Source organism: Corythoichthys intestinalis, chromosome 2 (genome assembly GCF_030265065.1).
Source record: "Corythoichthys intestinalis isolate RoL2023-P3 chromosome 2, ASM3026506v1, whole genome shotgun sequence".
Taxonomy (NCBI): domain Eukaryota; kingdom Metazoa; phylum Chordata; class Actinopteri; order Syngnathiformes; family Syngnathidae; genus Corythoichthys; species Corythoichthys intestinalis.
Window position 1 is genome coordinate 55,106,154 of NC_080396.1, and position 19,649 is coordinate 55,125,802.

General features: G+C 38.4%; 1 protein-coding gene across 1 annotated transcript in view; it reads left to right on the forward strand.

Moving 5' to 3' along the window:
- tead3a (TEA domain family member 3 a) overlaps window positions 1–18,999 on the forward strand; it is a 70,275-nt gene extending 51,276 nt beyond the window's left edge. The window contains exons 6-18 of the mRNA XM_057856623.1: window positions 1,786–2,025; window positions 4,432–4,496; window positions 4,644–4,706; window positions 4,819–4,881; window positions 7,514–7,525; window positions 8,049–8,159; window positions 8,272–8,315; window positions 8,392–8,453; window positions 9,754–9,887; window positions 9,966–10,136; window positions 10,385–10,525; window positions 10,615–10,767; window positions 14,855–18,999. Coding sequence (XP_057712606.1) covers window positions 1,786–2,025; window positions 4,432–4,496; window positions 4,644–4,706; window positions 4,819–4,881; window positions 7,514–7,525; window positions 8,049–8,159; window positions 8,272–8,315; window positions 8,392–8,453; window positions 9,754–9,887; window positions 9,966–10,136; window positions 10,385–10,525; window positions 10,615–10,767; window positions 14,855–14,968 — 1,373 coding nt within the window. The 3' untranslated portion in view covers window positions 14,969–18,999. The remainder of the gene's footprint in view (window positions 1–1,785; window positions 2,026–4,431; window positions 4,497–4,643; window positions 4,707–4,818; window positions 4,882–7,513; window positions 7,526–8,048; window positions 8,160–8,271; window positions 8,316–8,391; window positions 8,454–9,753; window positions 9,888–9,965; window positions 10,137–10,384; window positions 10,526–10,614; window positions 10,768–14,854) is intronic.
- The last annotated feature ends 650 nt before the right edge of the window (window positions 19,000–19,649 follow it).

Consider the following 19,649-nt stretch of genomic DNA (forward strand, 5'->3'; position numbering starts at 1 on the left):
CAACACTGACAAAATGACACTTTGACACAATGAAATGTAGTCCGTATGCAGCTTATATAATAGAGTTAATTTATTTTCCCCTCAAAATAACTCAAAATATAGCCATAAATACACGTTCTGGAGTGGCCAAGTCAAAGTCCAGACTTGAAGCCCATTGAGATTCTGTGGCATGGCCTAAAGACAGCGATTCCTGCCAGACATCCCAGGAATCTGACTGAACTACCGCAGTTTTGTAGAGAAGAATGGGCCAAGATTAGTCCTGATCGATGTGCCAGACTGATCTGCCTCTACAGGAAGCGTCAGGTTCAAGTCATTGCTGCCAAAGGGAGGGGCACAAAATGTTAAATGTGATGGTTCACTTACTTTCACTTACTACTGTCCTCAATAAAATATGAAAACCTTTAAATGTTTGGGTGGTTTTAGTTAAAGCAGACAGTTTTTTTCATCTGTGTGATTTTGACAAATATCAGCTCACATTTTATGGTAATTTTATGCAAAAATGTTAGAAATTCCAAAAGGTTCACATACTTTTTCATACCACTGTATGAATACTGGTTGTGCTTAATGACCTTAACCTGGATGACATGAACCTATTTTGTTGGCGCATAAATATACTGCTTCAGTAATGTGCTCAAGATACACATTCATCAAACCCCGGATTAAAACAAAATATAAATACATTATTCATAAATAAAACAATGATTGCATTGTTAAAAGAAAGGACAAATCCAGTACATTATTGGACTACCGGTATGCTCCTTATCAGGTGCGCGTCATGTATGATAAACTTGTTCAGTGATGGTGCGTCTTATCGTTTGAAAAATCCACTGAACAGTTGAATTTAACTCTAGTCATCAATCAGGATGAGGGCTGAATGACTATTTGGGCAAATAGCCTAATTGCTTTTTAATTTTTTATGTTGTAATTTAGCACACATTTTCTCCATAATGACAGATATAATAACATCAAACATAATAATTAGTTGTCTTTGAGTGGCAACTACTACAGCACTCAGAATGAGTAAGACTTAAAATAGTTTTCTCTTGAATATACTGTATGAATATGTGTATAGACATATGAAGTTGTGCTGCAACATAAATGTATCCAAAAGTGACACAATAGCATACATAGTTTTCTCAAATGTAAAGATATTTAATTATCTACAGCACTAGGTCTTACAGTGAGTAACATTGATTTGCTATATTTTCATTGAAAGCATTGTGTTACAAGTACACAGTATTTGAAACGTCGTGCCACAGGACTAGAGTTGTGGCATATCAGTCTCCTCTGATGATTTTATATTTTGTTTGGTGATGTAATTATTGCAAATGTTGTCCTGGGCCTACATAATATAGGCCAATACATGAGTAAAGGAGTGTATTGAGACAAAAAAAAAAATGCGGTTGGAAACCGCTGCCGACACTATGACTTTATTTTATTTTATTTTATTTTTTACATTGAGTCAGTGACTCAAAGTCTGCCTTGTAAACTAGCTGTATGCCAGAGCCACCTCTCATAGCTCCCCTACCACCTACCATAATGTCAAAAATGAAACGGCACCATATGACCCAAACCTACAAATACAAATAGACGAGTGGATATGGATGCATTCCACTCGAGCGGAAAGGTGAGCACCTCCCCAACACATAATGCACACATTAAGAATAGCCTTTATGGAACATTTGCGTACATGTTTGAAAATTCAAAAAGCAATACAGTAATTAGTGGCACTTAAACAAATGTCAAATGTCTCTTCATTTATTTGAAATGTCTTGTGTTTTCAAGGTGTGGCTGGAGCCGTCATCATTGCGTCGGAGTGGAGTTGCCGTAGCAGCCCTGACGGGGCGCAGGAGGAAGGTGGCGGCGATGGAGAAGGACTTGGTGATGGGGGAGACCGGGCTTTGGACGGTGACCCTGAGGGAGTTTGGAGTCCAGACATTGAGCAGAGCTTTCAGGAAGCCCTGGCTATTTACCCTCCCTGCGGCAGGAGGAAGATTATACTTTCAGATGAGGGCAAGATGTATGGTGAGGAAAAGAACGTTAATCCATTCCAGTCATCAATTTTCATTTGCAATCTTCCTATTTTAAAATACCTGCTCAGTCAACGGAATACGTGGATACTGTACATACACAGTGTGTCAGAAATGTTGTAACGCCAGTCTCACTGAATTGTGGAGGAAACAATCAACATGCACGTCTACAAAGAGAGAAAAAAGAGGCAAGAAAACACATCAGATGTAGCAGAAAATATGCTTGCTCACAACACTCTGAGCATTTTACAGTTCCTCACAAAAAGAAAAAAAAAAAAAAAGAAATTCTGAGTAACTTCCCTAACCATCTGATCAGGCTTATCTATATTTTCTTCCTGTCCTGATCATGACTTTTTACTAAACTATGAAAGGGGTCATCAAGGAGACCAGTGAGAGATATGATGACAGAACAATGGTGTCTCCTGAAAGAGGGCTTTAACGAATGTATGTAGCCTTGGCAGGGAAGCCTAGGCAAGTGTGTCAGACCTACTTAGAAAGGGATGACTTGAAGTTTCTATTTGAAATGCAATTCATGCATGTCCTGGAACTTGTTTGTCTAGCACGCCTAACATATATTTTCAAACGATTAACTTAACATTTTGAAAACATTTTAAAATTACAAATTTTGCTTACCCAAAATGAACTGTTGCACCATATAAACTAAGTAGTAACTGGACAGGAAAAAGTATGCCTTATAAATAAATGCGGCGAAACGTCTAAACAATGCTCAGCGCGCTAGCGCAAGCATCGGCACGCATGCGCACATCAGTTAGAAGAGGCGAGTACTCACTATTTGGTTTTATTTAGTTTTTTTAAGAACCTTTTCATTGCCTCAAAGATACTTTTTGCATGTTTTACCCTCTAATACTTTTAACCATTGTATTTTTTTTGTGTTAGCTTTGAAGCAGTTGACTACATTAGTCACGTAGCATATTTAAACTGTCCTTATTTGATATAACTACGTTTAAGTATTCTCTTAAGGCATTTTTTAGTACGTTCTACCTGTATGCATCTAAACAAAACAAGTTTAGAGTGCAAGGTAGTACTTTGGGTGTCAAATTCGACTTAATGTAGGAGATTTTGGCAGAACACCGGTACATCAAATTTCAAGGTGTGCTTGCGTCAAAAAAAAAAAACATTAAAAGGGCTACTCTTTTGAAATCATGACTGACATTTTGTGATGCCGTCAAATATTTCTACTGGAGGGATTTACGTTCACTGAACTATAGTGCAAACAAAGGTGCAAAAGCTTTTAATTTTAAGTCCTCTTATTTAACTCCTGAAACATCTTTTAGTAGCACATCAATATCGGTGAAATTGTTAGTGGCTACCAATTCAGAATGTCATTGAAGGGGTCATCAGTGCAACACCAATTGGACACAATTAGCAACAATCATTACTTTTTTTTTTTTTTTTTTTGTAGTGAATTTGTTCTCTATTCACACGCATTTTCCTCCTCTAATGAAAAAGTAGAAATGTCTCCTCAAGGTGCAGTGGCATACTCCAGCTAAGTGTGTCCTGTGTCCTCTTTTGGGAAGTGCAGGTGACTGCTGTGTTTCTTAGTCAGCCTCTTTTGTTAGATTTGGAGTAGTCTTTGTTCTGGTAAACAGTCCAAGCTGATATGACTCAGCAACAGGAGTTCCCAGAAAGAGAGACAGTGATGTTGATGATATTAGCGAGTGTGAGTTGAGGTCTGGATTGGATCAGACTAGTCAGGCTTACTTACATCACCTTTGTCACTATCCTCTTTTTTTGCCGCAGCAATGATTTGACGAGCAGCTGCTTGGGTGTGGTTATGATCCAGGCAGGCTGTGAGAGAAATAGCTGACCGTGCAGTTTGTCCTAACCACATTTTTGGAAACCTATTAACTATGATGACCTCCATTTGGTTTTCACTTCATCTCCCATGGACATGTGCCAGCAATAACTACTAACTTTGATTTCAATTTAAGGGAGTGTTTAAGTGCCCTGCACTAGTCTAAACTTAATCCTCCATATGCTTCCTTACTATTTTTACTGTTACATCCATCTTCAGTGCTTCGTTTCAGGTTCAGTTTAAATGGACACACAAAAACAATTTTGCCTTTGCGCGATTGCATATGACTATGAAACAATGCGCTTTTGTGGTAGATGTACATTTTTCGTTGCTAGAATATTTTCATTTTGTTGGTTAAATACTGATTGAGAATAGGCCAACAGTCTCTGAAAAGCTGACATTGTTTGTTGTTTTAGTTATTAAAGAATAAAGCTCTGATTTTAGAATTATTTTAGGCATAAATATAACACATGTACTGTAGTTTAAGACAACGATATTAAACTCTTTGGTCTTTGGTCAAATTCAGCATTTTACTTTTTCGTTTTGGGGTTCAATTTGGATGTAATTTCTTCTTTCTCATTATAGGTCGAAATGAGCTGATAGCTCGCTATATTAAGCTACGAACAGGAAAAACACGCACGCGCAAACAGGTATGTGCACCAGAAAAGTTACAATAATACTATTATAAGTGATTTTTATCAGTGCCTTCACCCCAGTAAATGTTAAAAAGAAGGGGGAAAAAATGTAAACCCTCCGTGTAAAACATACTCTGTACTAATACTAACCCTGGCCGATAGGTGTCTAGTCACATTCAGGTTCTGGCCCGCAAGAGGGTGCGTGAATACCAGGCGAGCATCAAGGTGGGCACTTGCCGGTTTAAATTCACCCTCTTATTTATGTTCCATCTCCTTTTTCTTTTTCCTCTTCATCCTATCCTCTTTGCTGCCTTCCTACTTTGACATCCACCTTCAGGTCTCTAGTCACCTGCAAGTCTTGGCCAAACGAAAGTCTCGTGAGATTCACTCTAAGCTGAAGGTACACGCGCTCAATGTTGCAGCCATGCTTCCAGCTTTGCTCTGCATGTCAAAACAATCTGTTAACTCTTTCAATGAGCTGAGGCATGCCCTCTTAGTGTATGAAATGGGAATAACTTTTGCTACATTAAACTTGAAGAACGTGTTTATAAATAGCCCTTAAAGCACTTAAGTGACAAGAATAGGCAATAACGACTTTGGCTATGACCCATAGACCTTAATAGTGGGTTCTCAGCATATTAAAATTGTTTTAGTGAGATAAATGACAGATATGGTAGATATAAGGGGTTTAATTATATAATATAGATAATATATAAATATAATTCATTTTAATTAATTTACAATTACTTTTTATTGAACAGAAAAGTTACCATCATGTTTATTACACAAAAAAATACAACATAAAGGGGAGAGAGGGTTTAAATACACTCACTAGTAGAGATCGACCGATATGGGTTTTTCAGGACCGATACCAATTATTAGTAGTTAGAGGGGCCAATTACAGATTTTTGGAGCCCATACTTATTTGCAGTAAAAGTAAAAATTTGCGTAATCATTTTTAATAATGCAAATACTGAACTTAATTGAAATGCCTAAAACATGTTTATTGAATCACACAATTACAAAATAATAGCTAATAATAAAATAATAGCTAATAATAGGGGGTGGCGTGGTTCAGTTGTAGTCGTTCCCCAAATCAGAGGTTGTGGGTTTGATTCTCTGCCCTGATGACCTCGTCTAAGTATCTTTGAGCAAGATATTAAACCCGACGTTGCTCCTGGTGCTGCGGCACCAGTACGTAGATGAGGATATAGTGTGAAGCGCTTTGAAGGCCTTAAAAAGGTGGAAAGGTGCAATACAAGTGTAACTCCATTTACCATTACCATTTAACCAGTCAGAGGATGGGGTGAATACTAGTGCTGGAGAGAGAGGCGCGGCTGCATCAGAGCCGAAATAACCCAGTTTTAAATTGATTTTTTTTTTTTAATATCGGCCGGTCGGATAATTTTTTATTTTTTATTTTTTTTTTTAAAGGCCGATAACGATATACGTCAAATTTCCAAATATCAATAATTGGTCTAGCTCTACTCACTAATATCGGTGTAGTTGCACGATGAGTCAGTGAAAAGCTCGTAATACCTGACTAGCCTCATCTCATCTTGTCTGAGAAAAATATTTCAATAAGCAATAATCTAGAAGTGATAGTCAGCAGAAAATGTAGTCAGCAAATACTGTACGTAATAGCGTGCAGCTATGAACGTTAACCTAATCAATTCTTTCAATTCTTTACTCGGACTAGTGAGACCGAGTTGGCATGGGCCAAACCAACTTCAACTACCGATAGGTTACAGTATGTAAGGTTAGCGATTCATCAATATATTGCGAACGTCTTTTTAACTTTAACAGTGTGGAAATGAGACATGAGGGACATTTATACTTCAAGTGGCTTGAAACTGCAGTTAGGTACTATGGGGATGGGTGTCCTCACTCATCGGCTATTTTAACCCAGCAAGTATCATAACCACGTTATTACGGTTTATTATAAATTAAGCTGTTTGTAAATTCGTTAAGAGTATACTCGTGGAGAGAATCACTCACCTTACGACCGCTACAATAGAGGCCGCCAGAGAAGTCCCCCGACGCAAGGTGGCCTCCGGTTACTTACGGCGCCGACTCCATCATAGACATCTCGCCTTTTGCGTGTGATGTATATCAGCGGACCACATAGTACTGACAGTGCACGTTCTTCAGTATGATGGTTGGACAGCAAATGTAAATGGAACGGTTTTACGATCAGCAACTTATTTTTATTTTTACAATCTAACCATGGTCTCTAAATTTTTGGGGGCGTGAGAAATGTGAGGTGTGGCGTAGGGCAGTAGAATGGCCTGAAATGCGTGAGAGACACGCTCAGCGCGTGAGAGTTGAGAATCCTGTTATTACGATTTGGTATTACATTTTTTTGTCGACATACTGCAATTCAGTATATTATACATTTCTTGAGTCTAGTGACAAATGACCGGCCAAAGTGCATTAATGAAAAGCCTATCGGGTAATAATTTAACTAGGGCACCCTCCTCATTTTCTTTCCATTCTCTCTAAGCATCAATGAATTAATGTTGTTTTTTCGAGGTATGTGTGGGATGATTTTTTTTTTTTTCCATAAAGCATGAAAATAATGTTGGAGTGCTTGCATGAGATTATTTACTTGGTTGACAAATGTCCCTGCATGCACGCACAAATGTTGAGGGAATTTTGATGAGCCCTCACCCATTCGTACTTGGAACTTTTTCTTCTTTAATGCATTTCTCCAAGTTCACACTCTTGGGCATTTCCCTGAGCTCTTCAGATCTTTCCTGGTTTCAAGTTTTATTTTGGTTTTGCCCTGTCCTGTAATCAACATTCTTTGTCAGCCAAATATATTTAAGTACCTGTTAGTGGTCAGTTTCTTTTCTAATCTTACTTGACAGTCGCTTTATCCTATCATGTAACAATGTATTTTAGGGTTGTTGGACAATACTGTATGTGTTACAAGTACAGCAAGATGGTTCCATTTTTTGACAAACAGCGCCACGACTCTTAATTGGGATGATGCTGAATTTTTAATTCATGATATTTCTTCTTTGCCTTAGGCCATGAACTTGGTAAGTTTTGGTCGCACTACTACAGTATTCTGCTTTTGTGCTTAATCGTTGGCCTCACAGTTAACACTTGCCCTGAATGCAGTGCAACTTCAGCATCAAACATATCTGCTCATTTGTTCTTGTTTTTTTCTGATGTGGCTTTAGTACAGTAATGGTGGTGGCTGCAGTTTTCTCTACTAGCACCAAAAGCTTTTTGGCATCTCACTGTATCTGCTTTGCGCTCTGTTCTGAATCCCTAGTACTTATTGCATCATGCTAAAGTATTTTAAAACATGCATGTTAGGTTTTTTTTGAAGATTTTAAATTATCCATAGGTGTGAATGTAAGTTGTCATCAGTCCAAGATGGCCAATATTCAGTCCATTTTGACAAGATATAGGCTGTACAAAAATGGATGGCTGGAGTGTTGTCTATACAGGCTGGTTTGCTGTTAAGAGTGGCTCTGAAAGTTAACTCTGTGGAATGTTGGGTCAATATCTCTGAATTTGTTGATAAGGAAGAACAATGTTTTTGTTCATGTTCAGGACCAGGTTTCCAAAGACAAAGCACTACAGACAGTGGCCAACCTTTCATCAGCTCAGATTGTGTCTGCGAGTGTGATGAAAAGCCAAGCTACTTTCCCTCCACCAGTCAGGGTAAGAAGACACACACGCACCCGCACACACCAAATTACATTTCTTACATCTGGATAAAAGACTCTGTAATACAGTCTGCTGTTTGCCCTCTCCAATGTTTTCTTTGGTCTAGTTTTGGCCCGGCCATGTGCCAGGACAGCCTGGACATTCTCAGGAGTAAGCATCCATTTTCCATAACATGGTCGCTGAAGTGAATTTACAATCTTTTCAGTGTCTACTTATTTTCTTTTAGCATCAAGCCCTTTGCACAACCACCATACACAACACTAGCAGCTCCTGTTCCTGCTCCCATCAGTAAGTATACACATGCAATTCTGGTAACTATAGAGTAGTACATGCATAAAGTGGTGGGTAAGATTGCGACCGCAGGGCCAGCAAGGTGAACATTTTTTTAATACTGAGAAGTAATGAATTCAAATGTCAATGCCAGAAATTATTGAACAGGTAGTCCCCGGGTTACAATGTACCTGACTTACGTGATTTCGACTTTACGACGCGGGAGTATCATCCGCCATTTTGTCTCCAGTGGTGTTGTTTGTTTTTTTTTTTAAAGCCCCTTCCAGACTTAGATCCCGCTGAATTCCCATGTAATGTGAGGCGGGATTTACCCCTGTCATGGCTTTCCGACATGGGGAGATTTACCGTGAATTACTCGGGTTGGACACTTTCAGACTTGTTTCGTTTTGGCAACTGTGCAGGGAGGGCGGGGGACGGGATTTTAATACCCAAACATTAAATCATTTTTGGTTGGCAACAAAACAAACCACACATTTCCTTTTATTTTTTAACACATTTCCAAAGATGAACGATGGGCTGTCTCTTCCTCGGCTCTAAGATCCAGTAGCAATTTAATTTAGTCATGTTTTAATTTTAATTTTTCTATCTTTCCAGTTTGGCATGTTGATAATTGCAATGTTTGTTTACCAATTTTCGTCTTACTGCGGAGAAAGAGGAAATGACGATCAGCCCGCCTTGATATTTTCGTCATTAGCCTTGGCATTGTGACCCAGGAATTAACTGGCTGCTTCCATACATGCCGCGGTTAAATCCCAGACATTATACTAGGACGCGACCCGGTAAATGTCCGTGCCAGTGGACCCGGGAAATTGCTTTCAGACATAAGGGCTACCCGTTTAAATCTGCTCAGCCTATGTCTTAAAAGTGCTTAACAGTAACACCTCTCAGCATTGAGGGTATGAAGAGTATCTTTTTTTTATTTTTTTACTTTATTTTATTATTATAATATACAATACATGTTTTTGGATAGTTATTTTGAGATTTAGGGTGTATTTAGGGGTACTTAAAGGGTTAATTCCAATTCATGCAGAAATTGGGGTTACGTCGCCAGCATAGGAACGGAACTCGTTCGTAACCTGGGGACTACCTGTATTATAACATTTGCCCAGGAGTGCCCCCCCCCCCCCCCCCTTGCCCCGGGCAATCAGGAAGCACTTAACTTCGAGATGTTTTTAACTCTTACCTATATCTTCCTTGTCTTGTGTTTTGAATTTACGACAAGATTCACCATGATGTTTGCCTTATTTATGACGGGAAATCTAAGGTTAACAGCAGCACATTTCCATCTGTTTGGCAGACTATGAGCCCCTGCCCCCCCCTCGCCCAGCAGCAATCGCAGCGCCTGTGTGGCAGGACAGAACCATTGCCTCAGCAAAACTACGGCTTCTGGAGTACTCTGCTTTTATGGAGACTCAGAAAGACAGAGAGATGGTACAATAGATGTTCATTTCCGTCTTTTCTACTTGTTTCCCTTTCTTACCCTTTTGATTGTTTCTTCTCTTCTTGTAGTATAAGCATCTGTTTGTGCATATTGGCCCATCCAACCCCAGCTACAGTGACCCCGTACTGGAGTCGATAGACGTCAGGCAGATTTACGACAAGTTCTCTGAGAAGAAAGGAGGCCTAAAGGAGCTTTATGAGAAAGGGCCCCACAATGCGTTCTTTCTTGTCAAGTTCTGGGTTAGTACCCTTCACTACAGTAGAGTTGAGAGAAAATACAACATTGGAATTTGGGATGCTTATTTATTTCAAAAGACCTAAGTTTTAGTAGTGATGTTTTGTGCACTTATACCCCACTAATCAACTAGGGGGATTAAATGTATCAAATTTACCACTTGGGGTGGAGTTTTGTTTTTTTCATAATTACAATATGTTTTGTTCTCTGTAACCCAGCATTTTAAAAGAGCTGTGTTTTGCTAATTATTTAGGCAGATCTGAGTAGTGATGTTGAAGAAGGCTCCAGTGCATTCTATGGTGTGAGTAGCCAATACAGTGGAACGGACAACATCACAATCAGTGTGTCAACAAAGGTCTGCTCCTTTGGAAAACAAGTGGTGGAGAAGGTTGAGGTAAGCAAATATTAAAAACTAAAAATTATACAATATTAAATCAAATTGAAACGAAACGTTTTTAGTGCTGTCTCCTCCCCACACTGCAGACGGAGTATGCTCATTTGGAGGGTGGGAAGTATGTGTTCCGCATCAATCGTTCCCCTATGTGTGAATATATGATCAACTTCATCCACAAACTTAAACATCTACCAGAGAAATATATGATGAACAGCGTGTTGGAGAACTTCACTATACTACAGGTTGGTAGAAGTGGCTGCCGTTGTTGAGTTAATGCTGATCGTGTAAGAAAAAGTTATGTCCCTCGAAACTACATTCAAAACAAAAGGGGGCTTAAAGCATACATGCATTTACTGTACATCTACAGCACTATATGTCAAAATAAAAACATGTTAGCCGAAAAGAAAAAGAAGACACTAAGGCTAGGTTCATACTGCAGGTCATATTGAACAAATCTGATTTCTTGTCAAATGTTTTTTGGGCCCGTTCAAGTATCACGCATGCGCACTAATTCGTAGTCTGAGATGCGCTCAAGAAACCTACCCGCATGCGTAGGAGCATCAAAACATGACCACACATGCTGGCTCAACGTCATTCAAAGGTGATCGTATTTTAATTTCCAAAAAGAGGACAAAATTAACTGACATGACTAATCCCTGTTTAGTCTCATATTCAAAGTTTATATGGATCAATAGCATGCATGCACTGTCTGTTCATAAAACACACACACAGATATGGATTGTTTGCCCTGACTCTCGGCCGTGTAAGCTATCTTGAAATATTGCTCATATGACGCAGAGATAAAACGAGCATTCTCAGGCTTATCCTCAACCCATTTAATTTTTATATGACTGTTGTAAAGCCCGACCCTTCCCCAAAAGACGTGTCCAAGGCAAGCTAGGAGCTAACGCACAGCTTCACGGCTACCGCAGCGTACTGTCTCTGTCACTCTTTGATTACGTAATTGGTGCATGAATTCCGATTTGGGAGACTTGACAGTTCAGACCGCCGCGACATTCTGGAAAAATGTGGCCCAGATCATATTTAAACCATGTACGAAAGTGACCCAGATCTGATTTGAAATGGTCCATTTCTATGAGACTTGTCCTGTTCAGACTGTCAAGTTAATGCCTGACTCGAGTCGGAAAAACACACACACAAAAAAAAGATTCGTTCATTAAGTCGGCTAGCACTAGCCTAGTATATCAGCTTTGTTGAAGCATTTAGTTGTAGCTGTGGCAATCCGTCCTTATAGAATTAAAACAAAGTCAAAACACCCATGGGTAGCCTTAAACTTTTCTTTTGTAATGGGCTTAAGCATATGACAGACCCATCCTGGGCAGTAAAGTCCTCTGATTGCTGGTGGGGAAATGGCTAAACTGCGCTTAGATCGCATTTTTGAAGTTTTTGATGAAGTCTGAAGTAGCTTCAGGCAAGCCTAGTCAGCGCTCGTGTTATAGTCTACAGCTATGTCATGGCAAAATTTGGATAATTATAAAATGTTTTTATTTTTTAAATATCTTACTTATCCATAGCTATTCTGGAATGACAGCAAGGGTCTTCTCTTGAAAACAAGTTGGTATGTACCTGAAATTAATTTTTTTCACCAACGGAGCCTAAGGAACTAGCTCAGGGTGCGTTTGGAGAATACACACCAAGGTCAAGGGTCAATACATTCCAGGAATAAAATTTGTGTTGCAATAGCTTGTTTTAAAGGTATTCAAACCAAGAAACTACAAGTATGCCCAAATTTTTACACATGGCTTCTTTTGTTTAAATAATTATTGTACACTTTAACTCGTAAAACCTTTTTTGCTTTTCAGATAATGCTATGCGATGTGATATATATATGTATATACTGTACATATGTGTGTGAAATTGCTGATCCATACAACGGATGGTTTAGGAAAGGAAAATATTGAAAATGATCAGGGGTGGCCAAAACTTTTCATACCGGTGCATATATATTATTAAAAGTATTGAAAATAAATTTTAGTTTTGGCCTGCATTAATACTATAAAGTACAGTGTATCACAAAAGTGAGTACACCCCTCGCATTTCTGCAGATATTTAAGTACATGTATATCTTTTCATGGGACAACACTGACAAAATGACACTTTGACACAATGACAAGTAGTCTGTGTGCAGCTTGCTGCAGAGATTGAAGAGATGGGGGGTCAGCCTGTTAGTGCTCAGACCATTCGCCACACTCTACATCAAATTGGTGTGCATGACTGTCACCCCAGGAGGAAGCCTCTTCTGAAGACGGTACACAGGAAAGCCCGCCCGTCTCATCAGACCATAGGACATGGCTCCAGTAATCCATGTGCTATGTTGACATGTCTTCAGCAAACTGTTTACGGGCTTTCTTGTGTACAGTCTTCAGAAGAGGCTTCCTCCTGGGGTGACAGCCATGCACACCAATTTGATGTAGAGTGTGGCGTATGGTCTGAGCACTAACAGGCTGACCCCCCCATCTCTTCAATCTCTGCAGCAATGCTGACAGCACTCCTGTAATGAGTCATATGACATTTTGGAGGGAAAATGACAAGCAGTACTCAATTTGGACATTTAGGGATGTACGTTTTTTTCATAGGGGTGTACTCACTTTTGTTGCCAGGGTTTTAGATATTAATGGTTATATTTTGAGTTATTTTGAGGGGAAAATAAATTTACTCTACTTATACAGTATTTTCCTGAATATAACGCGCACTTTTTTCCCCAAAATTAACTCGTAAAATCATGGGTGTGCGTTACTCACGGGTACAGGGACAGAGACAAGAAAAAATTTGTCATGATTCATGTTCCATTGTAAGCATGGACCAGCACAATATTACCTAATCCGAATGACAGTGATATGATAATCAAGTTTCTTCTTGTAAATAATTGTTTTCATGATATTTTTCACGTCTTATAAAATTGAAATTTTTTTTTGTACTATTCGTTTATTATTTACCGGTACATTTTTCTAACCTTTGCGTTGCAACATGCTGGCACACGGCGATGTTGCCTTGAAGTGAACGTATACGGCGATCCGTTTCGTATAAATGTTGACCGTGTGGCGAGCTAGGAAAGGAGTCTGAGGAAGAGTGTCGAACCACTGAGCCAAGCCACGTTGTTTTATTTACATTGAAACTCACAAGGTAACAACGTACGTCTTGCACACAAATCGCGAGACATTTGTTTACGTTTGGCTGTTCCCTTAACTAAAGCCCCCCGCCCCCCCCCGGGAACTACACAACTTGCCAACATTAGTTCCGCTGGTGAATTCTGTTAAAACTCGCTACAACTCCTTACTTTGTGAAAATTGTTATCGTATACTGTGAGCAATTTTACCACAGAAAATTAATACTCTATTTAAAAAATAAAAAAAAAATTGACAAAAGGATTAAAAAATGCTGCAACCGCGTACTTTATAAAAGTTCGAGACACCAGACTTATATTTATTGGTGCTAAAATTAGGGTGCGCTTTATACTCGGGTACAAGAATTTTCCCTAGATTTTACAGGTAAAGTTGGGGTGCGCGTTATACACGGGTGCGCCTTATATTCGGGAAAATACGGTAAGCTGCACACAGGCTACTTTTCATTGTGTCAAAGTGTCATTTTGTCAGTGTTGTCCCATGAAAAGATACTGGTATACTTAAATATCTGCAGAAATGTGAGGGGTGTACTCTCTTTTGTGATACACTGTACGTATATATTTTTTCCTTTTAAATCTCAAAGTATTTCACTAATTCACAGTCATTAACTGTGGTAGAAATCCAATCCATGATTGCTACAAGCCTCTCCCGGTCAAAATTGGTTGAACGTCAATGGCAGCCAATGAGTGAAATGATTGCCCTATAAAGGGTTTAACCCTGGTAATACACCAGGCACGTCTGCGGCATGTCAGCGTTACAGGCGCATAAATGCACCACTGACGCTTGCCCCCAATTTCCACAGGACTCGTTTTACGAACAGAGCTTTCTGTGGAGTGGCTTGATCAGTTCACGCGAGGATTGCAAAATCGCACGAGAGTAGCGGGTTTTTAAAAATAATAATACAAGAACCATTTGCCTTCCAGACCCCGCATATTGGTCAGCTTTCTTTCTGAAAGATAGAAGAAAAAAGAAGTCCTGTGCTAAAGAGAAAAACAATCGCAATGACAAATATTTCAACTTGTATTTTACAAATGAAATGTCTCAATGAATTATTTTTTTTCTTATGAACGGTTTTCAAAAGCTTTATTGATGGATTTTCGGGGTCTATTACCGGGGTAAGAAGATATTGCCCTAAGGATGATTTGAGATTCACGTTCTAACTGGCACTTTCTCCTACTTCCACCAGGTGGTGTCCAACAGAGAGACTCAGGAGACTCTGTTGTGTATCGCTTTTGTGTTTGAAGTGTCCACCAGTGAACATGGAGCACAATACCACGTTTACCGACTAGTTAACGACTAGTACATAACGGACATGTAAAGACTGTCTTGTCTGACGATTATCACATCAGTCAACCTTGTTTTAGCTCACTCATGCAGACTGACACACACATAAACAGTGTATGCCTCACCATTACTGCAAAGTGCCGTCAAGGCCGCATCCCGCTGTTTTAAACACTAAAGTCAAAACAATATGTAAGAAACCCTTTAATGATTAGTTGTCTTTGTTATACAGTTTGACTACTTTTCAGTGTCTTTAATAAGAACTTGCCTAAGAATGGCATGCATAAAAGAAAACTGATCAAAATGTGTTTTAAGGTGGACATTTGTGAGTGTGGCAATGCTTTAGAAGGCAGCCCCTTCATTCAAAGCATGTAAAATACGTCATTGACATAACCAATAAGAGTGAATGATTAATTTGAGCTTACCACAGATGTAGTCTGCCAACCCCTGTTCAAAAGCCAGGTTTTTGTCATACGAAAAACTGTAATTTATAAATAAATAATTGTAAAATGGATGTACGATTAGGCCAAAATGTCACGAGTAGCCTACTAAAACGTCTAATCAGAGGCATTTTTAGTGGTGGCAGGTGTGCAGACTCCCACTTAAAATTTTAATGTGAATTCTGAACAGTTTTTAGAGGGTGCAATTGCTGTGTCTTTTCATTTTCAAAAACTGCATTGTACTCATAAATCGAGGTGGGAACCTCTGGATACAGTACAATTTGTGATGTAAGGCACGCGATAATGATTATCTCACAATATGGCAAAATAGTATTGGTCAATACATGGTTCAGGAAATCAGTCTATGATATTATACGATACTATTACAAAAACCAAGCTATTTCAAAATGGGCGAAAAAAGTTTATTTTTTGCACTGTCCTGGACAATCTGTCAGACCGTCGTGTTCCTTACAGACTATGAGAATATTTCAGTGCAACATTTCTGTAAATAAATATACCAATGCAATGAGTTAATATAGACACTATCTAGTTGAGGCTATTGGAAAATTTTTGCTAGCAACCTGTTAGTTCCTTTATTAAACAGTGACGTCATTTTAAAACGATATCTCGATTCTTGGCGGAAGCGTATCGATAACCTTTTGGCATACAAAGTATTGCGGTATATCACCATATAGATATATTGTCACACTCCTATTCTCAAATAAGTTGTATAGGTTGCAACTTTTTGGTCACATTAATGACAGGGGAAATAATTAACTGCTGTCTTGGTCTCATTTTGTTCACAAAAACATGGCATTTGGACAGGACTGTGTAGACGTTGGAAGCCATTTTAGTAAGATTCCCAGCCCCCTCACCCCGCCCTTTATTCTATTACTGTAATCATAACTACTACAATAACACTTTTCAGATGTTGTTTTATGACACCATATCCTGAATCTGTCAAATTTAGAGAAGTTAGAATCGTGACACGTAAAAAGATGGGAATTCATATCTTGAATTAAACTGTGAGATAAGTTGGCCCCTTTAGATTGGCTTGGAGTAAGAAAAGATCAAACCTTAAATGCAAGACTGCTTTAGCCAACAAACTAATTCACACGAAGGTGTCGGCGTTCTGAAAGAAAGACTGTTTCTTTTGCCTTTGCTACATTATTTCTACCTCCGTGTGAGTTGGGATTCAATTGTGCTTTCATAAAGCCCTGACCTGAGGAGCACTGAAATATAGGATGTGTACACTACATTTTTAATGGTACTTTTAAAGGCCAAAATGACTTCAATATTAATGGCCGCCTTTTTTTGTACATGCAAATAATATTTTTACCAACACATCTAGGCTTAATACTCTTAAAAGGATTATATTTGTTTTTTAATTGTTTGCTTTTGTTTTATTGTATGTTAACATAATACAGGTACAGTCCATGCTACAGTCATCAACAGTGCACTGGGGTAAAGTCCTGTGAACTGACTTTTTTTTTTTTTTTTTTAGTATTTCTCCTTGGAATTTCTGACTTTCCCATTATTTAGCAACACATGTTGTTTGACTACATACCCTTATTTACTAGCAGGATTATCAATTATGTGAACAATGATGTGTTGTGATGTGTTTTTTTGTTTGAATCAACTCGTTCATAACCACAGTCACTGTGTGGAGCCGTGTGCTGCCATTTTTGTCATTTTCTCTTTCACATTTATACATTGAATACCTGCTTTTTAGGCTATGGAAATAAAATCTTTCATAGTGTTTACAGGAGCAACAAAGTACAGTACTAGTCTAATTCTTTCATAACCTTTGCTTACAAATGTCCAAACTGAGAAAGAAGTATGTCTTTTAATAGTATATTTGAAATCAATTGTGCAAATGAGGGGATTTTATTCTAAAACAGCAAAGACACTTTTAATCGCTTGTGCTGGATGTACTGTACAGAGCAATATATAGCTACTAGGTGGCGCTATTGCCTCACGTTTACTGAAAGGTCATTACAGCAATTCTATCAACGCAATTGATGAAGTAGATAAGGCTGTGTGTCAGCTGCTTTCTGAGATAAATTTGCATAGTGAATTTTTGGTGATCAATGACTTTGCGCCGAATAACTTATTTTTATGTCATACACTGGCGTTGCTGCGGTTATTAAAACATGTGTCCGTTTTATACTGTGAGATTTCCTTAATTCAACTCGGTGGTGTTGGGCTTTGTAAAAATGCACTGAATTTCAAAACTGAAATGATAAATCCCTATTAGAGGTCGACCGATTTGGGTTTTTCAGGACTTATACCGCTTATTTGTAGTTAGAGGGGCCGACAACCAATTTTTGGAGCGAATATTCATTTGCTGAATAGTGTAAAAAATTGGCATAAAAACATTGAATAATGCAAACACTGAACTTCATTGAAATGCCTAAAGCATGTTTATTTGATCAGAAAATTGAAAATAATAGCTCCAGAAGTGCCTGATTTTCCTTGACTTGAAATATCTCTTAAAAGGTTGAATAACAGCTTAAATAAATAGATTTCTGAAAATTTTCCACAGAAAATTCAAAACAACAAAAATACAGAGAGTTCTCGGCCTGAGCAGTATCTCTTGTAAAGTTAAATAAAATCTTAGATAGTAGCTCCCTGGTTTCATCCCCAATAAATAAAATAAAATGTCAATATAACTGAATTTAACTTTAATCCAGTTTTAAATAGATTTTTTCATATCGGCCTGTTGGATTTAAAAAAACAAAATTAAAAAAAAAACAGCCCATACAGATAGTATACTACATAGGCGGAGTTTGATTTTGACATGTTGATGACCCCAAACAGTGTAAGCAGTCAAATTAACTTACAAGATTTATGCTCGGATAGTAGCTTAGCCCATGCTCGTACATACAGGAAACCCAACTGTGTGTGCATGCATGTGTGAGCATGCGCATTTTCTAGTGGGGAAGTAGATGCCGCATCCTTTTTAACTAAATATTCCAGCCATGAATATTCATAATAATACGTTGAAAATTAGCTTTTTTTTCCCCCATAATTTTTAAGGGGAATTCTCAATCAGGCTGCTTAGGAAAGCTATGCTTGGCCAATATTGTCGTCCATTCACTATGGTACACTCGGTGGTGGCTCTGTTGTACAATTAACGTCTTTAGTGGGGCACACTGAAACTCTGCTCACCATTTTGGCGGTGCTCTCTGGCATTTCCTGGTCCACATCTTCAATCCTCGGTTCTCGCTCAGTCATTGCTATCGCTTTTGAAAGCTGTGGTTTGAAAAAATTATGAATATCCATCTTGCATCTTTTGTCCTCAGGTGGTTTTCACTAAGCAAAGCAAATGTCCATCTAAGGTGCTAGTCAGTTCTAGTGTGCGAAAAGTAATTTTAACCTATTATAAAAAATATTGTTTTTGTTAATTTCATCCATTTTTGTTGCTTGTTTTATTGCTTTTCAAGTTTTATAGACAACAATTTTTTGTTAATTTCATCCATTTTTGTTGCTTGTTTTATTGCTTTTCAAGTTTTATAGACAACATTTTACCGGCAATGTCTTGATTTTAAATTCCTATATAGGAAAGTCAATTACATGCAATGACATTTTCGGCCAGCGGTGGGGGGGTGGGGTGGGGGGGGCATTACACCCCGATGGCCGAATATCGATCCAATCCGAATAACGATCCAAATACCGTCGCCACTAATCGGTCTCTAATCTCTAATTCCTATTTTCTATTGTAATTTTACAGTACCCCAGGACAAAATTGTTTTTCATTAAATTTGGTTATAGCACAAGACAGTGCCTCACATACTACAAAAATCGAGTTTATGATTAGAGGACCCAAAGGCTGAATGACGTCGTAATCTAATCCACAGTTATTTGAATATTAGGACTGCACTTGCATATAGAGAAGGTTCAACAATAAATGTGCTTCAGTAAATCAATGAATGCCCAAATTGCTCCCAAATAACTTATAACGGACAATTCTTATATATTAAATGCCAATATAGTTAACATGAAAGTTAAGTACAGATGAACAAAAACTATATTCAGGCAGTGATTCTTTCCTTTACCACTTGAGTGAGACAGTGGTAAACAGAAGGCAATACCATGCTTTTTACATCTCTGGTGCTGACAGCAGACGATGGCGTCGGCGTTACAATAAATTTAGGCCAAATCTCTTGTTTACAATTTAATCACTTGCCCTCGTTTTTTTTTATCTTCTCTCTGCATCTTTAATGATATCCATTGCTAAATGTACTGTAACTTAACAGG